The sequence below is a fragment of the Procambarus clarkii genome, chromosome 22 (genome assembly GCF_040958095.1).
Source record: "Procambarus clarkii isolate CNS0578487 chromosome 22, FALCON_Pclarkii_2.0, whole genome shotgun sequence".
In the NCBI taxonomy this organism is placed as follows: Eukaryota; Metazoa; Arthropoda; class Malacostraca; order Decapoda; family Cambaridae; genus Procambarus; species Procambarus clarkii.
The window spans coordinates 27549444-27577431 of record NC_091171.1 but is presented as its reverse complement, the minus strand read 5'-3'; the positions used below and the strand labels follow the sequence as shown (position 1 = coordinate 27577431).

Here is a 27988-nt window from a genome sequence, read left to right as displayed (position 1 = left end):
TGTTAACTGCCTTAGTAGCTCCACTAGTTCTGTGAGCTAGTGGAAGGCTCTTGGGAAGAGACTATTCTTACTGAAAAACATTCTTTTAAGACCTATCTATTAACTGTAATGATGTCAACGCAATCTAAACTGCGTTGACATCAATGATTCCCAGTGAGGTCCTTCACTTTCCTCCAGGAAAGTTCCAGGGAGTTCCTTCACTCTCCTCCAGGAAAGTTCCAGGGAGTTCCTTCACTTTCCTCCAGGAAAGTTCCAGGGAGTTCTTTCACTCTCCTCCAGGAAGGTTCCAGGGAGTTCCTTCACTCTCCTCCAGGAAGGTTCCAGGGAGTTCCTTCACTCTCCTCCTGGAAGGTTCCAGGGAGTTCCTTCACTCTCCTCCTGGAAGGTTCCAGGCAGTTCCTTCACTCTCCTCTAGGAAGGTTCCAGGCAGTTCCTTCACTCTCCTCCTGGAAGGCTCCAGGGAGTTCCTTCACTCTCCTCCAGGAAGGTTCCAGGGAGTTCCTTCACTCACCTCCAGGAAGGTTCCAGGGAGTTCCTTCACTCTCCTCCAGGAAAGTTCCAGGGAGTTCCTTCACTCTCCTCCAGGAAGGTTCCAGGGAGTTCCTTCACTCTCCTCCAGGAAGGTTCCAGGGAGTTCCTTCACTCTCCGCCAGGAAAGTTCCAGGGAGTTCCTTCACTCTCCTCCAAGAAAGCTCCAGGGAGTTCCTTCACTCTCCTCCTGGAAGGCTCTAGTGCACCTCTCTCAATCCTCTTATCATTAACGTTCCAGTAGCCTTTGGTGAGAGGTCTTATAAAGAAGGGTCGAGCCCTGAACCGCGCAAGAGTTGATTTCCAGAGCCACGTTGGTCGCTAAATAAGTCCACGGCCCGCCAACGGAGCTCACGCGACCCCTCACTCATGACTGAGGGGAAAAGTGAGGGGGTGGTGAGGAAAGATGAGGGGTTGATTGTGAGGACTGGCGATAGGGAGGGTTAAAAGGGGTGGGGTGGTGGGGGGGAGGGTTAGAGAGAAGAGAGAGTAAGTTGATGTGAAGGAATGCGCACATAGGAGAATGAGGGTGATGGTCGTCCAGATCTTCGCTACAGGCTTACAGAAGCGTATATAAACGTGCTTTCAAAACCAGCGGTGAGAATTTGTCTGGCATTTTTGCCAGGTCTTCTTTGTGCTAAAGGTACTGTCCTCTTCCATTATTGGCAACCGGTCCATTTGAGTGAGCTTATATATTATATTCCGGTCTTGGAGAGAGAGAGAGAGAGAGAGAGAGAGAGAGAGAGAGAGAGAGAGAGAGAGAGAGAGAGAGAGAGAGAGAGAGAGAGAGAGAGAGAGAGAGAGAGAGAGAGAGAGAGAGAGAGAGAGAGAGAGAGAGAGAGAGACAGAGAGTTCAAAAGTGGGCAATCTTACAATTCGAAAACAACTTACTTACTTATATATGAAGGGAAGGAACTATCAGAAGAGAGCGCCAAGCCATTACGACTATATAGCACTTGGAAGGGGTCAGGATAAGGATTTGGGACGGGACGGGGGGAAGGAATGGTGCCCATCCTCTTGGACGGTCGGGGATTGAACAAGAAAAACAAACGGCATTCTTGAAGAACATGTTTCAAGCCTAATGGTCCCTGGTTAAAGACCGGCAAGAATGTGATCTGAAACCCCCCAGACCTTCCCGGACCCTAGACATTGGTCCGATATCACCAGACCTCGGGCAAAGGCTTCCCCAGCGGCAGCCATTAGTGACCTGCTGAAGGTGACCATCTCCTTCAATCACTCAATATAAGAAAGCCAACGGGGCTTGAAATGGTCTGCTCGAAGCTGTCATGTGGAGGCCAGGCTCGACTTGTGATAACCTAGTCCAACAGGCTGTTGCTTGAAGCGGCCCGCAGGCCCATCTACTTGAGTGAACCAGCTGGTATGTTTTCCTGGTGAAAGCCTTTATATCTCAGTTATAGTGTAGTGCGCAATATACCTGATATATCGTCTGCAATGCTGACGATATAATGGTCTTGACTTGTTGCAATGGTCAATGCAAGTGTGGCTTTGACCTGGCATTACACGACCTGTTGCCGCCGAAGCTTAAAACGCTGCGCATTTCAGGCTACATTTGTACATCTAATAAGGAATAACCTCCACGAACGGGTTGTAAAAGTTTTCCTTAATAGGTTAGAAGTGGAAAGTCAATCATTTAGTGCAACCAAACCCCAGAGAAGATTGTTTGGTCTTGTGTTGTGGAATGTTGGCTTGACCGTAGAGTGACGATGATGGAGATGGCTCCACCGCAAGAGGTGGCACGGGCATGAATAACCCGGAGGTGGTAGATGTTTGGAGTGAGTATGATCGTTGGTCGTGTAACATCTTGAAGTGTCTGCTGGTCACCGTAGAGCTACCGACGGTCTCGCTTCATGCAGGTCGGCTTTCAATTTCTGATCGTCCAAGTGGTTGAGCACCATTCCTTCCCCCCGTCCTATCCCAAATCCTTATCCTGATCTCTTCCAAGTGCTGTATAGTCGTAATAGCTTGGTGATTTTACCTAATAGTTTCCTTCCTTTACCTATGACGTCTCCTCCCTAAAGCTTAAGCATTTGCCCATGATGCAACTCTAGCCTTTACATACACAAGAGAGGAAATGCTGACTCTTTTTAAATTCATTATCCTGACCCTTGTATCAATTTCTACCTGAGCTACGTAGTCGATGGGCGGAAATGATTTGGAGAACGAAAGAGTGTGTGGGAAGAAACTGGAGGAGAGATAGTAGAAGAGAATATGAGAGACAGAAAGTGGGAGAGAGAGAGAGTGGTGAAGAACGAGAGAGAGGGAGAGTACAGAGTCAGCCACTGGATAATGGTAATGGGAGCCTCTCCGTTGAAAAATGTAAAATGGACGTTCAGGATTTCCCCGAGTATTAAGGTTGGCGTATCAGGGTTTCAGGCCATATTGTCCCCCGTTGCATTTTCCCAGCACGAATACCGGTTACTGATTCGTATATATATATTCCCCAGCACGAATACGGTATACAAAATCCCATATGTTTAGAAGGACGAATACGGAATACTGAATCTTATTTTTTTCCCCCAGAACGATGACAGGATTTATCGTATTTATTTTCGCATAGACGATTAGTATACAGTATATATTTGCCAGGAAGTATATGGGATACTGAATCTTATCTCTGTGCCAGGAAGAGATTGGAAAAGTATGATATGGGTCACAATAGTGCATAAGTGGCAATACGTTCTCGACTCACAATTGAGGTTTGCAGGTTCGATTCTCTTGAGGGGGAGGGGGGGCAACTAGGGCTGGTCACGTTTCCTTTCACCTAATGCTTTTGTTCACCTAGTGGTAAATAGGTACCCCTAGGATTAGGCAATTGTTGTGTGGCTGCTTCTCTGAGAAGATGAGTAGTTCAACCTTTTTTTTAGGAGGTGGGGGGGGGGGACCACCTCGATACAAGCCTAAATATATATATATATATATATATATATATATATATATATATATATATATATATATATATATATATATATATATATATATATAACAGTGTCAGACCACATAGGAAGAATTGAAACAGGAATTTCCTTAAGTACTTTCGTATTTAAATAGTACATCTTCAGAAGGGATTCCTTCTGAAGATGTATTATTAAAATACGAAAGTACTAAAGGAAATTCCTGTTTCAATTCTTGCTATGTGGTCTGACACTGTCACATTTTTTATCACATGTTAATTTTCGTGATTTACACACACACACACAAAAAAAAAATAACACACACACACACACACACACACACACACATCCAGGAAGCAGCCTGTAACACCTGTGTAACTCCCAGGTACATATTTACTGCCCAATTTTGAAATTCTGCCCAATTTTGTTTCCACCGGCGCCGGGAATCAAACCCCGGACCACAGGACTTCGTACCCAGAGTGCTGTCCACTCAGCCACCACCGCCCGTGTGTGTGTGTGTCTGCCTGCTTGCATGTGTCTGCCTGTGTGTGTGTGTGTGTCTCTCAACGCCTTCACACATGTGTTGGGTAAAAGGGTAAATACATATCTTTAAAATAATCACATAGTAGGCAATAACCACATCACTTGGCATAACCAAAGCATCACCGTATAGCTGGACTCTTGTCTCAACGTGGAAGATGCAGCCATTTTTTCCATTTAAGATTAGTCTTTATATTCTAATAAAATGTCTTTTAAAAGTATAAAAGTATGCAATCAATTCCCCCCTTTCCTCCTCTGATTACTTTGGCTCTTTCATAAAATTATATTATGACTTTCAGGCAGGCTTTATCTCTCCTCAGTCTATGCTGTTATATCACTACAGCGCCACCATTACAGCACCACTATTACAGCGCACCACAACACACTCTCCAGTGACCGAAGGTTTGCTATCCACACACGAACTGATCCATATTCGTGAGCCTGGCCCCCAACCATTAACACTCAAATAAACTTGACATAGTTCATTCGACTGTTTGATGGACCTCCTTTGAACCAGAATCAGTTAAGATACCTTGTCACGTTAGGCAACCATAACCAACTTCACCTGACTTCTATATGCTTCAACGCTCACAACGATAAAGGCCAATTTTGACCAGACCACACACTAGAAGGTGAAGGGACGACGACGTTTCGATCCGTCCTGGACCATTCTCAAGTCGATAAAGGCCTATTCAGTCCCATGAACTCTGTTACGGGCTATCCATGCCCGTGCCACCTCTTGGGTGACTTAATATTCATCAATCAATCAATCATGAGCTCTGTTAATGAGCGGAACCCACGCATATAGGTTTATATTTTACATGTTATTGTTAGCATACTCGTGTTCTCATTACCTTGTGCATATTTCCTGTTGTGTGTGTGTGTGTGTGTGTGTGTGTGTTAATACAATTAGGTCAATACATAAGCAGGCAGACACACACATACACACACAAGTACCAGTTGATTGACGGTTGAGAGGCGGGACCAAAGAGCCAAAGCTCCACCCCCGCAAGCAAAACTAGGTGAGTACACACACACACAAGCAGACAGACAAAGACAAGCGGGCAGAGAAACCCAAACCCACATGAACGAACGCTCCAAAATCCTAAAATAAAAATCCCGAACGACAGACACAAATGGACACATAGTCATATAAACAGGTATACCAATCTGGCTTGTACACCTGGTATACCAATCTGGCTTGTACACCTGGCATAAACAAAACAATTTAGAAGCAAACACATCTCGAATGTAAAAACTTTACTTTCTATAAGTTTATGCCCGTGTTTTTGTGACGAGTGACAGGCAGACTGACAGTTTACACACAATGAGACTGACAGGTGCGCAGACAGGTAAACTCAGAGCGAGACAGAGAGACAGGCAGCTTTGACAGACCCTTCTAAACCACGTGGGAGACAGCAAAACAGACTAAGGTCTCCAGTTGGTAGGTTTTCCTCTTGGATGGGTTGTGGGAGGGTAGGTGATGTGGGGGGGGGGGGGTGTGGGCGGCAAGAAGGGAGGGATATATGTGGGTGGGGTTGATAGGAATTAAGGGAGGAGGGATAGAAAGGATAGGTAAGGGAGAATGAGTGCTAGAGAGGAGACATGAGGTAATAGGCTGCCTATAGGACAGGAAATCATGGGAAAGGAGACACGGGTTGGAAGAGTGAGGAAGGAACAGGAAAGAGAGTGAACATGGGAAGTGGAAGAGAGTAAACCATCAAATAAAATGAGAAATTGGAAAGGGATAGAGGAATATGGACATCCCAGACTAGAGAAGATGAGGAACGGGAGAGAGTGGAAAGGAGGAGACAAGACGAAAGGAGAGGCAAGAGAGAGTAGAACAGGGGAGGTAGTTAGTGAGGGAAGGAGGGAGGGGGATTGGGGGGGGGGGAGAACCATTTACGATCTAACCCGGCAAATTCGCTCGAGAGCAAATCGAATTTCGACGATATTTTTCGGGTGCTATCAAGAGGAAATAATTTGAGGTGATCTGTTCCCTGGGATCCTCCCCCTCCCCCCCCCCCCCCCCCTCCCCCCCCCCCTCTCTCTCTCTCTCTCTCTTTCTCTCTCTCTCTCTCTCTCTCTCTCTCTCTCTCTCTCTCTCTCTCTCTCTCTCTCTCTCTCTCTCTCTCTCTCTCTCTCTCTCTCTCTCTCTCTCTCTACCAACACTCAACAAGTATAGGGTAATGAAGACGGGTAAGTGAGGAAGCAAAAGCCCAAGAGGTCTTTATACACACACACACCATATATAAAGACTTAATTATATCTATTCAGAAACGTCAACAATCCATAGACGAACGAAGGCACCGGAGTACGTCAAGCGGCCGACCACGAAACTGCCCTCTTGGTCGACCTTGTGTTAGTCGCTAGCCTTCAAGTACACCCAACAAACCTCCTATAGCCCCACACACCTCCTCCCTTCCCCCCCCCCCCCCCCCCCCCCCCCCCCCCCCCAGTGTGTGTGTGTGTGTTGTGGCCTGGTGAGGTGTGGGTGTGTGGTGTAGACGAGTGGTGAGGTGTGGGTGTGTGGTGTAGACGAGTGGTGAGGTGTGAGGTCTATCCATCTTCTCGAAGCATACAAATTTGAGTTTACTTAAGGTCCGGACGTTATTCACGACTAAAGTGTTCCTGCTTGATTGATCAGTAGAGCTATTGCAGTGGCATTAATAACCCCCCTCAAGAGGTTGATATTGGCTTTAAACCTCAACACTACACCAAGATATACCGAGTGATGAGGGGTGACATAGTAAGTTACTCTTGCTGCCTATAGTGGCTGTAGATAATACGAAATTTTAGTTTTGATAATTTATTATGAACCGCCTATACCCATTCTGTGGGTGGTCGTGGACTCCATACCCATTCTGTAGGCAGTAGTTGACTACATACCCATTCTGTAGCCGGTAGTTGAACCGGTAATCATTCTGTGGGTGGTCATGGTCCCTCATACCCATTCTGTGGGTGGTCGTGGACTCGATACCCATTGTGTGGGCGATAGCGTAAATGATTACATAGTCACATAATGATCTCAGGAACTGAACCCCAAAACTATAATTAGCTAGGCAAATTAGTGGTGATAAATTTGTTATACAGTTTAATGCATATATTAACAATGGGTTCGTAAACGAGCGCAAGTAGTCTATAAGCTAATCAACTTAATTTGAAGTGAACTAGTTTCCGAATTTTATTTGCTTACTCTACAATCCAACCCCCTATTCAGTGGTGGAAAGGTTCAGTCAACAGCATTTGCTTAAAATTCAAGTTAACAAACTAGGGGAATGTTTGGCTAAAAATTTCTGATTGATAAGATTGCATGAAATATTGACGCACTTTCTTGAACATTTGTTATAAGAACTGTCTGGAAAATCGTTTATTATTTCACACTCCTTCCCGCAAACGGACTGAGTGTGTTCGAATAATTTTGGCGACACAGTTTACATTGTTAATCAGGTCTACATCAACAGCTAAAGCACCGATTCTCACCGACCCTCGGTATCGAGTTTAGGCCGAGCAGTAGTAACATCTATAGGAGTCTCCTGATTTGATGGGATGACCCATAGATATTGTGGCTCTTCTTGCGTTGATAGTGACCATAGATGGAACTGCTGTAGTGTTGTTGATTTCGCCTCAGATCGACAAGATTCTGACAAAGTTCTTTGTGTATAATTTTTCTCGTGGTGCACATCGGCTAAGGTTATAGTCTTTGCTTATAGCTTTTGGTTATAGTCTTTGGTTATAGTCTTTGATTATAGTCTTTGATTATAGCACTTGAAAGTAGATTCTTTGGCAAAACTCATGATTTACAACATGCTTTCCAGGATTGTATTATTGTGTGAGGAGAATGAGGAAACTCGACTATATTCCTATAGTGATGACTTTTGAGATAGTTAAGGTTAGATGGATTTGGTGATATTAACAACGCTTTAATGACCCCGAACTCTTTTAGCGAAGCGCAGAAAGTATGGTGAATGACAGTGTAACAGTGTGGTGATAGTGACACTATGTGGGACTAATAAGCTCCCATAGTGACATTACAGAGTGATGATTATAGTGAGAAGATACACAACACATGAACGTTTTTCGTGACCCCTTGTGTATAGTGACATGATGATATAAGGAAGCGTCGAAAAGCTTTTACAGTGACGGTCTTATATACAGAATAGTGATAGTGAATGTATGACAAATATATTTTTTAAAATGTATGAAAACTCCACCCAAAAAAAAAATAGTGACTGACTTGGACACAAACTTATATATTAAAGAAATACAGTAACTGGTTGTCATGCAAGAGCAACAAATTAAATGCATACAGTTTTATTGACAGCTTAAGTGACAGAAACTGCCGCTGACGGTGAAAGTCAGCGTAACTGTGCACACACACACCCAGGTCCTTACAGGTAGAGACCACAGTGGAGGGGGGAGCCAATACAGTGAACCCGTCACCATCGACCACAGCCACCAATGTAAGTATAATTGTGTTATTATCACAATAAGTATAATATAAGAGTATATTAGTGAATCCTGGTTTCTATAGTGGCCGGGCTATAGTTATATTATTGTATACCTACAGTGTCCATAGTAACATTATACTATAGATAGCTACAGTGACCATACCATAGATAGCTACAGTGACTATACCATAGATAGCTACAGTGACTATACCATAGATAGCTACAGTGACTATACCATAGATAGCTACAGTGACTATACCATAGATAGCTACAGTGACCATACCATAGATAGCTACAGTGACTATACCATAGATAGCTACAGTGACCATACCATAGATAGCTACAGTGACTATACCATAGATAGCTACAGTGACCATACCATAGATAGCTACAGTGACTATACCATAGATAGCTACAGTGACTATACCATAGATAGCTACAGTGACCATACTAACACACCATAGATAGGAAGTGAAGCTGCCGAAGAGTGTAAGGAAAGTTAACCGTAACTTATGGATAACGCGGTGATTGATGGACTATTATCAACTTGAACTAATACTTCAACTTGATAATCTTAATAACTTGACGTTTATTTATTTCTAAAATCTCTACTCCTATAGTGATTATTTGTGTGGGGGAACACGACAGGTGAGTTTCCATTCTCTCTCATGCCCCGGTGAAGTCACGCAAATATGCAACTAAATCCCACCTTGATTTGTTGTTTTTATCTCAGATTTATGCAATTCCCAAGAAGTACTTCCAGGAAGAACTTCCTGTAAGACCTTTCAGGAAGATCTTCCAGGAAAAACTTCCTGGAAGTACTTCCAGGAAGAACTTTCTGTAAGACCTTTCAGGAAGATCTTCCAGGAAAAACTTCCTGGAAGTACTTCCAGGAAGAACTTTCTGTAAGACCTTTCAGGAAGATCTTCCAGGAAAAACTTCCTGGAAGTACTTCCAAGGAAGAACTTTCTGTAAGACCTTTCAGGAAGATCTTCCAGGAAAAACTTCCTGGAAGTACTTCCAGGTAGAACTTTCTGTAAGACCTTTCAGGAAGATCTTCCAGGAAAAACTTCCTGGAAGTACTTCCAGGAAGAACTATCTGTAAGACCTTTCAGGAAGATCTTCCAGGAAAAACTTCCTGGAAGTACTTCCAAGGAAGAACTTTCTGTAAGACCTTTCAGGAAGATCTTCCAGGAAAAACTTCCTGGAAGTACTTCCAGGAAGAACTTTCTGTAAGAACCTTCAGAACGATCTTCCAGGAAATAGCCACTTTCAAATTGTTTATAAATGACTTATGTGCTTTGCGGTATTGGATAAATATTACCTGGTTGGAATGAATGTTTGTGTGTGTGTGTGTGTGTGTGTGTGTGTGTGTGTGTGTGTGTGTGTGTGTGTGTGTGTGTGTGTGTGTGTGTGTGTGTGTGTGTGTACACGCGCGTGCGTGGCACATGGAAGGCGTAGGCCTACCGCTCTCAACTTTGCGGCGTCTGGATTTGGATATCGTATTCCTGTCTCGTCTCTGTCTTCCCTCTGTCGTGTGAAATAAAAAAAAAAAAACTTTGCCATGTGTAATTCCAATCTCATTCCAACATCTGTCAAACTCTGAAAATTGTGTAGTGGTGACTGGAATATGTTAATACCACGAAATATCAGTCGCTGTCTCTTCTGTCTGTATGTCTGTGGGGTGTGTAGACATAAGCAGACTATCTCTCTCTGTGTCTCTCTCTTTCTACGTGTTTGTCTCTGTCTCTCTGTTTGTGTTTATCACTCTATCTCTGTTTGTCTCCATTTGTGTGGTTGTTTCTGTCTTGTTATGTGTATTTATCTCTGTTTTTTGTCTTTGTCTATCTATGTTTCCTTTCTCTATCTACCTATATATCTTTTTCCTATCGGCCTCTGTCCATGGGTTTTGTCACTGTCCATATTGTGAATCTCTGTCTCTTTCTATCTCTCTATCTGTTTCTGCTTCAACCTCTTATATTACTATCTGTACATGTCTGTTTCTGTATCTATGTTCGTCTCTGTCTCTGTACTGGGTCTCTGCCTTCGTTTCTTTCTCAGTTTCTGCCCATCTGTCTCTCTTTATCTCACTCTGTCTTTCTCCGTCTCTGAGTCTATATCTATAGCTATATTTATCTGTCTGTGTGTGTGTCTGACCCCTGTTTCTGTGTCAATATGTATCTGTGTCTCCGTTTGTCTCTTTCACTCGCGTTGGCATTGTGTTGGAAATATAAACTACTGTTCCAAGTAATAGGTATTCTGTTTAACAAGAAAATGACCTGGCGAACTGTGCCTTTTCACGGTGTACTGCTTCACACAGGTTCGCCACTCCTGAGAGGCTTGTCACTCTAGACAGGTTCGGCACTCTTGTTATTAATTGTGGTCAGCAATGAACTGTATAATAATTTGAGATTGTTTGGATGCGACACAAAGCTTCGGTGGGGTCGGCTATTTATTTGATTATAATTTGGATTCTCCGCCCAATGGTTGAACATTTACCTTCAGATTTAATTCAAGTTGTTAACTCTTATTATTGTTCAGGTCTTAACCACAAGGGCCAGTCGCCTGATTGTTCATGTGTACAGGAACAAACATGAACAATGCCCTGAACAAAGTTACCTCACCATCGCCACCGCTGCCAAAGGATTGTAGACCACAAATTATTTCTAATATTGTGTTTATTTGACATTATGGTTAATTTGCTGGATAGAACAAATTCGGGTTAGTATTATTAACGATAGAGCAGTTAGCTGGCAAGGAATACGCCAATAGGCCTTCTGCAGTTATCTTTATTCTTATGTTCTAATACGTAGCGACTCAGGCTCAGGCCGGTCCCAAGACTGACACCAGATCCGGGAGCCGGTCGGCCGAGCGGACAGCACACTGGTCTTGTGATCCTGTGGTCCTGGGTTCGATCCCAGGCGCCGGCGAGAAACAATGGGCAGAGTTTCTTTCACCCTATGCCCCTGTTACCTAGCAGTAAAATAGGTACCTGGGTGTTAGTCAGCTGTCACGGGCTGCTTCCTGGGGGTGGAGGCCTGGTCGAGGACCGGGCCGCGGGGACACTAAAAAGCCTCGAAATCATCTCAAGATAACCTCAAGATAGGTCTCCTCCTAGCGGGGTGAACTGATGTCAAATTCCTTCCTGCCAGCAAGGTTTAGTTTGCAGTAACAGTAAAGAACAAGAATTATACTCTTAATAATTTACTGTCTGAGGTATAGGCCGTATAGACCTACTTACTAGTTAGATATTATTGTCCAGCCCTCTTAACCTCCTCCATCGACCCTCTTGTCTTAAGTAAGTTCCCCAACTTGGCCAGGAAAAGAATAACAAAGTAAACAAAGTCTCATTTCAACTTTGGTTAAGTGAGAGGCGGAGAACGACCATATATATGAGGCCTTGGAGGACCCAGAAGAGCTGCTAAGAACAGGTGTACATCATACAAGAGCTGCTAAGAACAAGTGTACATCATACAAGAGCTGCTAAGAACAGGTGTACACTATAGAAGAGCTGCTAAGAACAAGTGTACACTATAGAAGAGCTGCTAAGAACAAGTGTACATCATACAAGAGCTGCTAAGAACAAGTGTACATCATACAAGAGCTGCTAAGAACAAGTGTACATCATACAAGAGCTGCTAAGAACAGGAGTACATTATACAGGAGCAGCTTATGTGCGCGGTCTCGTGTGTTGGTCTGTTAATGGCGCCTCCAGCGAGGAGTCGGGTGACGCCTCCTCCATCAAGCGAGAGACTATATTATTCTATAATTAGTAAAGGCTTCAAAACTCTATTATTTAAGGATATAAACCGCTAATACTTTGCTGAATTAGTCATTATAAAACTATTTTTATATCGAGGGATATATATATTTGTAATCTTAAGCTATTATCAAAGTCATTTTGGATGTTATTTTGACTGCTTGGATTTGGCGCCATTTGCTTCTGTTGGCGTCGCGCAGATTATATTATGATTTTTGTTTGTTATATAAATAGAAAATTTCATTCTCGTGAAGGATTTGATTATATTATTTTATGTTTAAAGATGATTGATCACCACAACATCACCGTAGTGGTAATTTTCCACACGTGCTTACCTCTTAAGGCAGGCTTGCCACCCCAGGCAGGCTTGCCACCCCAGGCAGGCTTGCCACTCCAGGCAGGCTTGCCACCCCAGGCAGGCTTGCCACCCCAGGCAGGCTTGCCACCCCAGGCAGGCTTGCCACCCCAGGCAGGCTTGCCACTCCAGGCAGGCTTGCCACCCCAGGCAGGCTTGCCACCCCAGGCAGGCTTGCCACCCCAGGCAGGCTTGCCACTCCAGGCAGGCTTGCCACCCCAGGCAAGCTTGCCACCCCAGGCAAGCTTGCCACTCCAGGCAGCCTTGTCACCCCAGGCAAGCTTGCCACCCCAGGCAGGCTTGCCACCCCAGGCAGGCTTGCCACTCCAGGCAAGCTTGCCACCCCAGGCAGGCTTACCACCTCAGGCAGCCTTGTCACCCCAGGCAGCCTTGTCACCCCAGGCAGCCTTGTCACCCCAGGCAGGCTTGCCACCCCAGGCAGGCTTGCCACTCCAGGCAGGCTTGCCACCCCAGGCAGGCTTGCCACCCCAGGCAGGCTTGCCACCTCAGGCAGGCTTGCCACCCCAGGCAGGCTTGCCACCCCAGGCAGCCTTGTCACCCCAGGCAGGCTTGCCACCCCGGGCAGGAAATCTATTAAAACATTTGTAATGACTTGAGTGTGAATTAAATTGTACAGCTCTACTAGTCTTGAGGGATGAGTAGGTTTAGGAACCCTTCAAGTTAACGAAATCCGAAGAACTTGTAACGGCAACAGTTCAAGGCGCTCACAGTACACGCAGCTCAGTTATTAATTGAGGAATTTAATAATATAATGTAGTAAGTAAAACACGTTGATTGTTAAACTTTAATATCAAGTAGATAAGGAAGATGATATTGACCAAGCAATATTCAGTCTCCACTGATATTGATCGTAGCAGTCATCATTTTTACTTAAGGCGTTTAATAGGGATTAATATCTTTTTCTTCTGGTCTGACTGAGGTAATTTCCTGATGGCGGCCGCCCATCTCCCTGACATAACTCCCTCTTGCATCAGTGAAAATTATTTCAAGATGCGTGAGAGAGATTGTTGAGCATTAGTAACAACATTAAAGATCCATAATTCTTTAATAATATTAGCAATGCGTGTAACTGAGTACGTTAATACAAAAATGTATAAAGGGTTTTTTAATACAATTTATCGTACTTTTAATACAATTTATCGTACAAACTGATACGTCACACGAGACCCAATGGTGACGAACAATGGCTACGTCCTCCTGCGCATAACGTCGCTTTTCGCTCTTATGCGCACGTCTGTGTTCGAAATCGCAGCGACCATGACAGACTGTACAAAAATGTTGGAAGATGGGAGGCTTTTACCCAACAACCGACAGCACTCTCGCCATAGCCAAGAGATCATCGATTGTTTTCATCAAATCAGTCACTATTGAGGGAAAACGCGAGCCTCAAATGTACAACACACTTGCATAAACCACAAGTTATATATAACTAAAGAATTCTTCCTCATGAAGGATTCCACTGTTATCGTGTTCTCGTGTTCTGTCGAGCAAGGGTCGAGCACGGAAGTAGAGATAGAAGTGAAAGAGAAATGCCTCGGTATATGACATACAATAATGATTGAAAAACGAGTTAAATTGCACGAAGCCTATTGGGTCATGTGAGACATATTGTTGTATACCAATCATATGTATGTCTGACCTTCTCTGGAAACATTATAGCCATCCCCTATCAATTATGTTACCTTGAAGTTTCTACCATAAAACTTTATTTTCAAAACAGAAAAGTATTAGTATTCATCCAAGTACTTTTTTTTTTTAATCAAATCCAAATCAATGTGTATGTCCCATGCTGCCAGGTGTAATACGCCATGGCTGTTATATCAATTTGCTATCGAAATAGTTATATTATAGAACCAATCTGCGAGGGCTTGATGTAAGGCCAAAAGCAGCACTACCACCTCCGTGCCAAAACGCTTCAGCGCCCACCGGAGAGGCTTGTGAAAAATTGGCTTGACACGTGACGCAAAGTTCCTCATTCGGGAAAGTTTGACCTGTCGGCCTGAATCACTGTCTTCGTTTTTTATTCCGTTACATAGAACTACTTTGACTACTTATTGACTTTTGTGTGTTAACGCAATATCTTTTATATATGTAACCGGGGACATTAATTCTGTGCAGGCGATGAGTCACAATAACGTGGCTGAAGTATGTTGACCAGACCACACAATAGAAAGTGAAGGGACGACGACGTTTCGGTCCGTCCTGGACTTGAGAATGGTCCAGGAAGGACAGAAACGTAGTCGTCCCTTCACTTTCTAGTGTGTGGTTTGGTGAAACATTAATTCTGTCATTAGTTTTGATATTAAACTGATTTGGTTTGCAAATACACTTGCTACACACATACAGGGTTGGCAGCAGGAGTGTGTATTTATGGTACAAATTGCCAGATAATATTATAGGTGTGGAATTGTTAGATTGTTTCAAGCGTAGATCAGACATATATATATATATATATATATATATATATATATATATATATATATATATATATATATATATATATATATATATATATATATATATATATGGGTTTGGATACATATAAATAGGAGCTGCCTCGTGTGAATAAATAGGCCTTTCGCAGTTTGTGTTATTCCCATGACCTTATAATTGACGACATCCTCGGTGTAGTGTTACAAGTTAATCAATAACACAGACTGTATTTGGACATATTTTTTGTAATCATGAAAACGGTTGTCCATCTTTTTATGTATTGTGCAATGTCAATTGAGCAGCCCGTCATCCTAAGATTTCCCAACGTCAAGAAACTGACGTACTAAAATGATCCTATCCTAACCTACCAGAGGACCCAAAACAGAAAACGGGACAGTATGTCAATTTCGCGAGCCGCTACCATTTTCCGGTACGATGATTATTGGCCTTAGGCAGAGTATACATTAAAATTAGGAGGACGAAGTGAATTAAGATAGAATTAGAAAGATAGAATTTTAAGACAGAATTAAGAAAGAAAATGTTTGTGGGTTGTGTGTGAGGGAGTTTGTGTGGGCGGTGTGTGTGTGAGGGGGGGGGGGGGGAGGTTGTATATGTTGGTATGTGTGGGTGGTGTTTTGGATGTGTGATAGTGTGTGTATGTGTGTTCGTTGAGGACTTTGGATACCTCTTATGTCAGACCAATCCTGGAGTATGCAGCTCCAGCCTGGAGTCCATACATAGGTAAACACAAGATAAAGCTAGAGAAGATTCAGCGGTATGCCACCAGACTAGTCCCAGAATTAAGATGTATGAGCTACGAGGAAAGACTACGGGAGCTAAACTTCACGTCCCTGGGAGACAGAAGAGTAAGGGGAGATATGATAACTACCTTCAAAATTCTCACTGGAGTTGACAGCGTTGACAAAGACAAACATTTTAGCACGGGTGGAACACGAACTAGAGGACACAGGTGAACACTTTTTTTTTTTTTTTTTGAGATATATACAAGAGTTGTTACATTCTTGTACAGCCACTAGTACGCGTAGCGTTTCGGGCAAGTCCTTAATCCTATGGTCCCTGGAATACGATTCCCTGCCGCGAAGAATCGTTTTTTCATCCAAGTACACATTTTACTGTTGCGTTAAACAGAGGCTACAGTTAAGGAATTGCGCCCAGTAAATCCTCCCCGGCCAGGATACGAACCCATGACATAGCGCTCGCGGAACGCCAGGCGAGTGTCTTACCACTACACCACGGAGACTTAGTTCCCAAATGAGCCACAAAGACATTAGATCTGTGTATTCACCTAGTTGTTCATGACAGACTGCTTGCGGGGGTTGTGCTCTGCTCCTTCAGCCCGCCTCTCAACTGTCAATCAATCAACTGTTACTAACTACTAATTTTTTCCCAACCACACATACACACACACACCCCAGGAAGTAGCCCGTAACAGCTGTCTAACTACCAGGTACCTGTTTACTGTTAGGTAACAGGGACATCAGGGTGAAAGAAACTCTGCCCATTTTGTTTCTCGCCGGAGCCGAAAATTGAACCTCGGTCCACAGGATTACGTTTCCAGCGTGCTGTCCACTCAGCCACCAGCGCCCCAGCCATCAGCCACCGCCAGCACTCAGTGTGTGTGTGTGTGTGCGTGTGTGTATGTGTGTGTGTGTGTGTGTGTGTGTGTGTGTGTGTGTGTGTGTATGTGTGTGTGTGTGTGTGTGTGTGTGTGTGTGTGTGTGTGTGTGTGTGTGTGTGTGTGTAAGGGTATGTGGGTGGGTTGCGGTTGTAGGTTTGGGGGGAAAGGAGGGATGTGTATATGTGTATGGATAGTGTGTGATGGTGGAAAAGGTAGATTTGTAGGTGAGAGTTGTGGGGTGTGGGCGTGACGTAGGCGTGAGGGGTGATGTGCAGAGGGTGAAGGTTTTTCTTAATTTTTCTTGAGTTTGATTTGATTGTTTTGGTGTCCTTACCAGTCAATAACTACGGGGAAGGTTATGCACCTCTTTATGCCCCTCCCACTGGCCTGGTTGTGCCTGTTGCGTTATATCTTAGATATTTTGATAATCAAAATCTAAGTCGAACTTGTCTCTATTGTTATGGTCGGAGGTGGCTTCCACAACTCCTTCTTTAAGTGCATTCCACTTGTGTGATACATACCCTGACTACCGTACAGGGTACGAGTGTTTACGTCGACTCACTTGTTTCCAGCGTCCACTTGTGTCCCTTATGTCTTATTTTATCTCAACTGAAAGAAGCTGTCCTTGACCACCCTATTTATTCTCCTCAGTATTTTTTATGTTGTGATCATATCTCCCCTGTTTTGTCTGTCCTCTAAGGTTGTGAGATCCATTTCCTTCGAGATATGCTTGCACCTTAACCCTTTTAGGCACTGAACTAGTTGCAAATCTTTTTTTGTTTTATGCCATCACAAGACATGGGTTCCAGACCTGAGCTGCATATTCCAGTTTTAGTCCAAAAATACGTGTGTAGATTGCCTTGAATACGTCCTGGTTTAGATTTCTAAACGACATTCTAATGTTTGCCAGCGTCCCGTATCCTGCCGTTGTTATCCTGCCTACGTGTGCCACTGATGTTGGTGTTATAGCCACTCTAAAGTAATTGTCGCTCTCCGATTCCTCCAATTCTTTCTATTTATTATGTAGACACTTGGTATTCTTACTCCTCCCCCATCTTTATTACCTTACACTTAATGGGGCTGAACTTTAGCAACCATTTATTTTTCCACTCCAAGGTGTTTATGTAGCATTCAACAGGCCTCTGTTGTTACATTCCTCAATTTCTTTTCATCGGCTCCAAACATTGACAATGTACAAGTTCACTCCCTCGGGTAGATCATTGACATCAATTAGAAACAGTAGTGGGCCCAGGACCGATCCTTGAGGGACCCCACTTGTTACACTCCTCCAGCTGGAGACCTCACCTCTGACTGTGCCCCTTTGTCTCTATGTCCTTCAGATACTCTCTTATCCATTTTAGTGTCCCAATTATCCCAGCTTGTTTCTCCATCTTATAAACCACTGCTTTTCGACAGCCGAGGAAAATGCAGTGTACCCTGTCATAGCACTCGATCAAGTTTGTCACACACGACTTTATCCTTCTAAATACATGGTGTATTTCTGTTACAAGTTGATCATCTCCAGGTGTTCCATTGTTCTCAGCCTGATTATTCTCTCCAGCTCTCTATATGTTATTTATATGTGATTTTCTAGTTTTGGTAATTTTTTTGTTATTGTCTCTCCTCACGGGGAAGGTTCTAAACTTTGGGATTATCTAAAAACATTTTTTTCTGTTCACTTTTTATCACATGTTCGCCCATACAGTATTACGGCACCGTTAACTGTCCTGCATAACCCACCAGCTGGTGTCTTGCAACATTTAGCCACCAGACAAATGTTCCCTTTCCAGTAGCAGCAACATGACTCTCGTTTCATCCATAAATCGTTCAATTATGAAACTTGTCTGGACAACAGGTTGGCATCCAATACATATTCACTCCAACAATTCAAACAACTCGGAATTCAATGGCTATTAACACAAAATGATTTCTAATAAGTTTCAAGCGTATTCGCAATGTTGCAGAAAAGTACAAATCTATATTTCAACAACTAAATGTATATTTAAGAAGTGATCAGTTAAAAAAAAAAATGCATTCACTCACCAGTGCAACAAAAAAATATTAATATTGTCCTACGTAAGGCTGAGAAGTAAACATGAAATAAGGTTAGATAATTGTATGGGAAATGCGCCAAGTTAATATGAATACATAGAACTAGGAAGGGAAATGAGTACGTCACCCAGTCTCTAGGGTCATGAAGAATCGAACGGCGGCCTTCCACGAAGCAAAGCCTTCGCTCTACCGACCATGAGGCCAAGTGGACGGGTTTCAGTAATCCAAACGAAATAGAAAATCGTAGAAAGCTGCAGAAAACAGACGCTAACACAAAAAGCCATTGTCACAATACTGATACAAATAATTGTCCTTTAATTCATTAGGTGAAAGCTGTTGACCTTGCTACCAATCTTCTGATAAAAGCAAATAGGCAGTGGAACTGTCTTATACAATACGATCTCTGACACGACCGGCTGAGTTATGACACACACACACACACACACACACACACACACACACACACACACACACACACACACACACACACACACACACACACACACACACACACATCTGTATGTGTGTGTGTGTGTGTGTGTGTGCTGGTCGTATGTGTGTTTGTGTATGTTTACCCGCTAGTTAGCAACGTCTCTACGAACTCAACTCTCATGACCAACAGAAACTGCTACGTTCCGTTTCCTTAGACACTTCGTCACGAACAACAGGAACCTCCAACATTCTGTTTACTAGACTTACCCGATAGTTGTTTAGATTTTCCACGACACAAGTGAGTCTTGCTTCTCGACCAACAGACACCGTGACGTTCTCAATGGGGGAGACGAACCTCGGCAGGGTGTCCGCAGCGCCATCTGTTAACACCAGAGAAAAACACAAACGTAAACAACAGGTGCGGATTCGTCCATTTAAACATTCAGATGCTAATATAAACTGACAACCTAATCGTTGTTTCAAGATAAAAATATCACTTAAAAAGGACTGGATTTGATTTAAAACTACCATAAATCAATTATGTTGAAAACGAGCATTTATCCTAATCTGTTATAGAATGTTTATACATGAATTTTATTTAACAAAATATAATAATCTTCGCAATGAAATCACACTGACTTGATATATCAATGAAAATCCTGTTTAAGACAATGGAGTGACTTGAACCCGCGTTCTGGTGATTCTCAGACACCTGTCTTAATGTTTATATATAAATAAACACTACAACAATAATAATAAACAATAAACAATAAAAGGGTAGATGGAACTGATGGCGTTTGAAACAACCAAATTAAACAAAATATACAGAGGTTGTATCGATACTTGAAGAAATTGAACTAGAGTCAAGATTGACTGTGTGAAGTTAACTCACAAGAATATATACAACAAGGAGATGCGTACACCCTGCTTCTTGGTGGTATATATACTTCAACTATACTTGTGTTCTGAATATAGTCCAGGTATAGCGAAAAAACCTACCTTTCAAGTATAATTAATAGCTGTTGAAATTGATTAATCTCTGTAACGTTATAATTATAAGGTGTGAAGGAGAGATGTAAATGTAATAATCTCCGTTGAGGTCTGTTAAAGTCCTATTGTGCCCTCTGTAATCCACTTTTTCGCTACCGCTCACAGGATAAGTATGTGGGTGTTCAATAAACTAGCCGTCTCCACCGACTACAGTGAAATACGCTTGTTAGTTTGAACGTAAGCTGTTGAGGTTGATAGACCTTTACCCCAACACCAGACTTACTGGTTGGTCAGTAAGCCTTTGTGGTGGCCTCAATAACCCTCCAGAGGTTGATAGGCCTTGAAAGGCTTTGAGTCTTTAAACTTTAGAGATCCACACATGATTCTGTCAAAGATTCCTGTTTCAGACATAGATTTTTGCAGCAACCCAAATCAATTATTAAAGTATAATGATTTAACTAAACTATTGGGTTAGTATTTATTTAGTTACTAAGTTCCTTAAATTGAATGGGGGTTGAAGAGGTATTATGTGACTCTTCAATTCTTCTGCAGTCTTTAATCCATCGCAATTAATGTCTAAAGTGGCTTGTAATATTAAATAGAATGTTATTTTTGCTACTGATGATAAAATTTGAATAAAATTTGTGTGCATCCCACCCCACCTTAGCTGGAAAACATGATTTTGTAGATGAGGCTGCAGGAAATGAGGCTTGCAGGAAAGAAAATTCAGACTTTTTAGAAAATTCAGGAATAAAAATTCAAACTTTAAACTGCGTAATCATTATTAAAAGTACAAATTAAAATGCTTACTTCAGATTTAATAGCATTAAGAAATGCCCCAAAACCTGAAAGCTGCAGAATCAATACCTATGGCAACACTTCCAATAACATGTATTTGTATGGTGAGCACAGTAGCCGGACCAGATTATGTGATGTAGATATTAAGAGAATCGCCTTGGCTATCGGCACATCTGGTAGGTTATATTCAGCTTGTAAACTTTATGACAAACCGTCAAGGAATCACTTGAACACTACAATATTTTATGTGAAACTGTAAAAGATATCATACCTCCTGGTCTATTTACAATTAACTCTGTAGCTATTTAATTGAATCTTATACACTGGAAGACATCTTGACACATTAGCTTACATTTGCTAGTGCAAAGTAATGATGGATGAACGGGGGGGGGGGGCGTTCGGGGGGAGGGGGAATGACAAAAGACGAGGAAAGACAATTTAGTTTTTTCTTCTGCATCTCTTATTAATTCATCTTGGTCCTGTTTTCAAAGAACAACAAAGAGTTGCATTTAGAAATTCGTAAGTTAAAATATATATAAACTTTGAAGTAGACTGTAACCTCAGAAAAAATGCAGTTCTAAAATCTGCAATTTAGACCTATTGTCGGATGTATGAGCCTATGTCCTGTGGCAGTGAATATGTGTGTATCTGTATCTAGGTGTGAGTATTTAGATGAGGCAGTGAGTATGAGCTGCATCTCACTGCATGACGATCTAATAGAAATACTCAACTGTATTCTTCATTCGTTAATAAAAAAAAATCTTAAATCATATATAAATATTTTTTTTGTTAATACATGAGGTACATCTGCATTAGTGCAGCTACCCTAGACTATATGAAGGGGAGTACAGTGTGTCAAAAAAGCTAACTAGGTGATGCTATAAAATCCCCATCATACAGAATGGTTTGCCATACAGAGGCATGTGATAAGCAGTCTGCACTGGCAGACTCCGGAAGCATTTTGAGGATATCATCAACACAAGATTGAATAAGGTAGCAGTGGAAATAAAAGTCATATATATATATATATATATATATATATATATATATATATATATATATATATATATATATATATATATATATATATATATATATACAGTATATGAAAGATTTGTAAGTCTACAGAACTTACTTGAAAGATTTCAATATTGTGTAGCTGTTACCAGCTATGATTTAGTTTTTTCGAGTTCAATATTGGCGTTTTTTAATATTTGAATGAAAATATTAAGCAGACCAATAAGCAATTAAAACATCAATAAAAATATTATGACTAAAAACCCATTCGGATTTATTGATGACACAATGAAGCAAACATAAAACGCCTCGAACCATCATCTCTTTTTAACCGGCACTTTGAACCCCGTTCGGATGCCATTTACCCAATTTTATAGACCGCTTCTATTAGCCCCATCAGCCAATCCTGACGACGCACGTCTCTCGCAGCGTTTGTGAGCCAATCCAAACAAAGTACGTCATCACCAGAGCTCCGTTTCCTTGGATACTAAAATCCCTAAAAACCTCTTGAATAATGGATCTTAATAAAGTAGGAAATAGCCTTGGAGCAGCTCGCGATACGCTCCATAATCTTAGTTCCTCCCCTTGGTATACTCGGCCCAATCTTACGAATTATTTTTTTGTCGATGTAAGAAGGTACAAATTAGGCACTTGGAAACCCTCACCAACCACTCTGGCGTCACTCTGACGTCACGTGTAATCCAGGCAGAACTTATATATATATTCCATAAGAGGATCCCCGGAGCTATAATCTTATCTACACCAAGTACCATTACGTCCTTTGGTCTTAACTGAGGCATTTCAGCAAATCTAGCGGTGCTATACATGCTAGGTATATATATTTTACATATATACATCAACAACATTTGTATTGGCAATAATACATAATTATCTAGTTTTCGTATATATATATCACTTAGATATTTTTTAACAAATTTATCTGGTTTACTATGACAAGGCAACGTAGTATGTGCATCGACTTTACTTCTCGGTGAACAAACTGAGTTTACTTTAATCATGGACTGTGTTAGGAACTAAAGGATTCTTTCTGGTGGGTCAGTAGCCTAGTGTGGGGTGGCCTAAGGTCCATAGGACTTCGACCCAACACCAAACATGCTGGAGGGTAAATATGTATTTTTGGTGGTCTTGTTAACCCCTCCGAAGGTTGACAGGCATTAAGCTTAATACCAGCTTTGCAGTTTGGTCAGAAAGTTATTGTATTGGCTCTAAACCCTCGAGAGGTTGATTAACCTGAAGGTCATCTGTAAATTATGGCAGGAATTGATTCAACAATGTAATTTATTAACACACACACACACACACACACACACACACACACACACACACACACACACACACACACACACGTTATGGAAATGGGATCAGGTGACAGGAGACCAAAGGGACAGTACACAATGAAGGGGAACAGCCTACCTGTAACGATTCGAGAAAGAGACCTGGGGGTGGATGTGACACCTAATCTAACTCCTGAGGCACATATAAATAGGATAACGACAGCAGCGTACTCTACACTGGCGAAAATTAGAACTTCATTCAGAAACCTAAATGAGGAGGCTTTTAGGGCGCTTTAGACTGCCTACGTGAGACCCGTCTTAGAGTATGCCGCGCCATCATGGAGCCCCCACCTGAAGAAACACATAAAGAAACTGGAGAAGGTTCAGAGGTTTGCGACGAGGCTTGTCCCAGAGTTACGAGGGATGGGATATGAAGAGCGTCTGAAGGAACTGAACCTTACGACACTAGAGAAAGGAAGGGAGAGAGGAGATATGATAGGGACATATATAATACTCAGGGGAATTGACAAAGTGGAAATAGATGAAATGTTCACACGTAATAATAACAGAACGAGGGGACATGGGTGGAAACTGGAAACTCAGATGAGTCACAGAGATGTTAGGAAGTTTTCTTTTAGCTTGAGAGTAGTGGAAAAATGGAATGCACTTGGGGAACAGGTTGTGGAAGCAAATACTATTCATACTTTTAAAACTAGGTATGATAGGGAAATGGGACAGGAGTCATTGCTGTAAACAACCGATAGCTGGAAAGGCGGGATCCAAGAGTCAATGCTCGATCCTGCAAGCACAAATAGGTGAGTACACACACACACACACACACACACACACACACACACACACACACACACACACACACACACACACACACACACACACAGTCGTGGTGAAGGGTTGTGGGTTGTGAAGCTACAGTGTTTTCTATTTAGTTGAGAGGATTAAACAGTCTACAAGCAGGGCAAAAAAGTGTATATATCTGTGAATGAATAAGTGGTAAACTGACAGAAACCATAAGCAAGTGAAGAAAAAAAGCTGAAATAGTGTATTTCGAATTAAGTGTTTGTTCCCACATTGTAGAATAGATCAGTTGTGAGGCGTTGGTCTACAGCGCCTCACACACCGCCCGCGACCTCACCTGGGAGACCACACCTGGGAGACCATACCTGGGAGACCACACCTGGGAGACCACATACCTGTGAGACCACACCTGGGAGACCACACCTGGGAGACCACACCTGTGAGACCACACCTGGGAGACCACACCTGGGAGACCACACCTGGGAGACCACACCTGGGAGACCACACCTGGGAGACCACACCTGTGAGACCACACCTGGGAGACCACACCTGGGAGACCACACCTAGGAGACCACATACCTGTGAGACCACACCTGGGAGACCACACCTGGGAGACCATACCTGGGAGACCACACCTGTGAGACCACACCTGGGAGACCACACCTGGGAGACCACACCTGGGAGACCACACCTGGGAGACCACACCTGGGAGACCACACCTGGGAGACCACACCTGTGAGACCAGCCCTGGGAGACCACACCTGGGAGACCACACCTGGGAGACCACACCTGGGAGACCACACCTGGGAGACCACACCTGGGAGACCACACCTGGGAGACCAGCCCTGGGAGACCATACCTGGGAGACCATACCTGGGAGACCACACTTGGGAGTCCAAACTTGTGAGATCAAACCTGTGAGACCACACCTTTGAGACCACACTTGGGAGATCACACCTGTGAGACCACACCTGGGAGACCACACCTGGGAGACCACACCTGGGAGACCACACCTGGGAGACCACACCTGGGAGACCACACCTGTGAGACCAGCCCTGGGAGACCAGCCCTGGGAGACCATACCTAGGTGAAGACACCTGGATACACTTACCTATTGTGGTAGCAGACCGAGTTAGGTAATTGGGACACCTGTTGGCTGAGGTAGTTTATTACAATGGCAACATGAGTGCGAGCGAGCAGGTCAAGCAGCATCAGGAAAGAGGAGGAGGAGAAAGAGAGGTTTATAGATACAGTGATAGGGAAATGTGTTGGGAAGAGGAGCGATTGGATAGAGGATTTAATCCTTGGAATTTAAGGCTGAGATGCTAGGAAACGAGACTGAACTCACGCACCGAATTGGGGGCCTTATAATGGCAACAAACGCAGACCTGTTCAGGTGCAATTTTCTAATGAAGAGGCGTTTGACTACATATTAATGCAGAATAATTTACTAAAGGATAGCGAAGGCTATTATAATGTGTTTATTGACAGATATACGACTAAAGACGAACAACAAGAAATGAAGGTAAGAAAACTGACTTAGAGTCGTCACCCCCCTCGCCCCAGCACCCCTTCCCAAGTCACACACCTCTCCTCACATCACCCCCTTCTATCCTTTCACATCCCTTCTACCCCTAACAACTACCCTGCCCCCTCTGCAACCAATCCCTCTTGCTCCATCCCAGCCTCCAAAACACCTCTCCTCGCCTCCATCTTCAACCCCCCCCCCCACAACCATCACCCCCCCCACAACCATTACCCCCCCCACAACCATCACCCCCCCCCCACAACCATCACCCCCCCCCCCCATTACACCTCGTCTCCAGTATGAGCCCTCACCTGGCGACCCCCCCCCCCAGCCCCTCTCCTCACCTCTCCACTGCCTTCAAACACCCATTCTCTTGCCCCATACCCATCCTGAGCCCCTGCCTCCCACGTACCCACCCTCTACCACAAACCGCATACCTGTCCCTGCTTCTCCCCTGCCCCTGGCTCACCCTCTTTCTGACTCCCATCCTCACTCTACCTCTCAGGGCTCCCCCCCATTGCCTCTCAGACCCACTATGCCCTTCAGACAACCCTAGCTGCCCAGACCCCATTCGCTCCTCAGATCTCCCTAATTGATCTCAGACCCCCATCTATCCCCCTAGCCCCCCCTCCCCCCTGCCTCCCAGATGCCCTCAGCCTCTCATCCTCCTCCCTATTCCCGGGCACTTCCCACCTCACAACCATTTATTGGAGATACGACAGCATCCATCTCTCACCTGCGGCACACACCGAGGGAGACACGTAGGCAGATGAGCTATTTGAACTCTGGTAACAGAGTTTCCAAGAAGAGTCTCAAGGTTTGGTACACCAATGGTGACGGGGTATATGAAGCAAACATCCAATTAAGCAGATGAAATAAAAGAAAGGGTTAATGAAGCAGATCCAGACATAATTGCAATAGTGGAAACTAAAATAAATAATCTCGGATACAATGCTCTCAGAGGGATAGCGAGTGATAAGGAAAGAAAGGACACAGAGACAAGGAGGAGGAAGTGGCACTCTTCATAAAGCGGAAATGGAAATTTGAGGAATTAGAGAATCGGCGGACTAATGGAAACACAAGCTCCATACTGGGGATTCTGATAAGTGATGGGAAGAGTAATGTGATCTTGATAATCTACAATCCCCCTCCAAACAGTAGAAGGCCCAGACAGGTATATAATAATAATAAGACATGTACAGATGAACTGCAGAGGGCAGCAACAACAACTCGCAGAATGAGAGCGAACCTATTGGTCATGGGGGACCTCAATCACGGAGAGATCGATTGGGAATCAAAAAATTCCCCATGGTGGGGAAAAAACATGGAAAACAAAATTAGTGGACGTTATAGACAGGAATTTTCTAACACAACATGTGTAGGAAGACACAAGGAAAAAGAGGAAGGGATACATTAAGCCTATTTGACCTGATTTTTACCCAGAATGATGAAGACATTACGAATATGGAATATGAAATACCACTAGGAGCCAGTGGCCATTGTGTCCTAGTCTTTGACTACATGATCGAGTTTAAAATTGTGACCACGGGGCAAGAGGTCTGGGAAAGGAGACTAGACTATAAGAAAGGAGATTACAGGAGGATAACATAATATCTGGGAGAAGTGCAGTGGGAAGAAGAACTAAGAGGCAAAACAGTGCAAGATATGATGGACTTAGTCAAGTGGAAATGCAAGGAGGCCGAAGAGAGGTTAATTTATACCAACCGTAAAAGAAAAAATAGGAGGGAATATAATAACCCATGGTTTATTAGACAGTGCCAGTAAGCAAAAATGAGAAACAGGAGGGAGTAGATAAAGTGCAGAGGACAAAGGGCAGAGGACAATAAGATTAGATGCAGCAGAGCTAGGGATGAGTACATTAGTATAAGGAGAGTATCGGAAAGGAATTATAGAAACTATATTGTAATGAAAGCGAAAAAGCAACCTAAATTACTACAGTCATATAAGAAGGAAAATGTCGGTGAACGACCAAGTGACAAGACTAAGCAAAACAGAGGGGAGCATAAACAGAAAGCGACAAGGAAATCTGCGAGGTATTGAATGCCAGTTTCCATGGAGTGTTCACAGCCGAGTCTGAGCAGCTCCCATTGTTAGTAAAGGAGATGACCCAAGATGAGAGACTAACGGATATAGACGGGACAGCAGAGGTAATGAAAGAGTTAACAGCACTGGATGAACCTAACGCAGTTGATCAAGACAATGCATCACCGTGGATACTAAAAGAGGCAGCGCAGGTCCTCAGCGTGCCTCTGACAAGGATCTATAATGAGTCACTTACGAAGGGAGAGCTGCTGGAAGAAGGAAAATGTGGCACCAATTTTCAAAAAAGGAGCTAGGGAGAAGGCATTTAACTACAGACCAGTATCACTGACAAGCATCCCCTGTCATGCATGAGCAATG

The 27988-nt window shown here is 43.3% G+C and overlaps 1 protein-coding gene across 1 annotated transcript in view; it reads right to left on the bottom strand.

The window, feature by feature from the left end:
- LOC123748333 (limbic system-associated membrane protein) overlaps positions 1–27988 on the bottom strand; it is a 489037-nt gene that overhangs the window by 53992 nt on the left and 407057 nt on the right. Inside the window, exon 4 of the mRNA XM_069329141.1 lies at positions 19391–19503. Coding sequence (XP_069185242.1) covers positions 19391–19503 — 113 coding nt within the window. The remainder of the gene's footprint in view (positions 1–19390; positions 19504–27988) is intronic.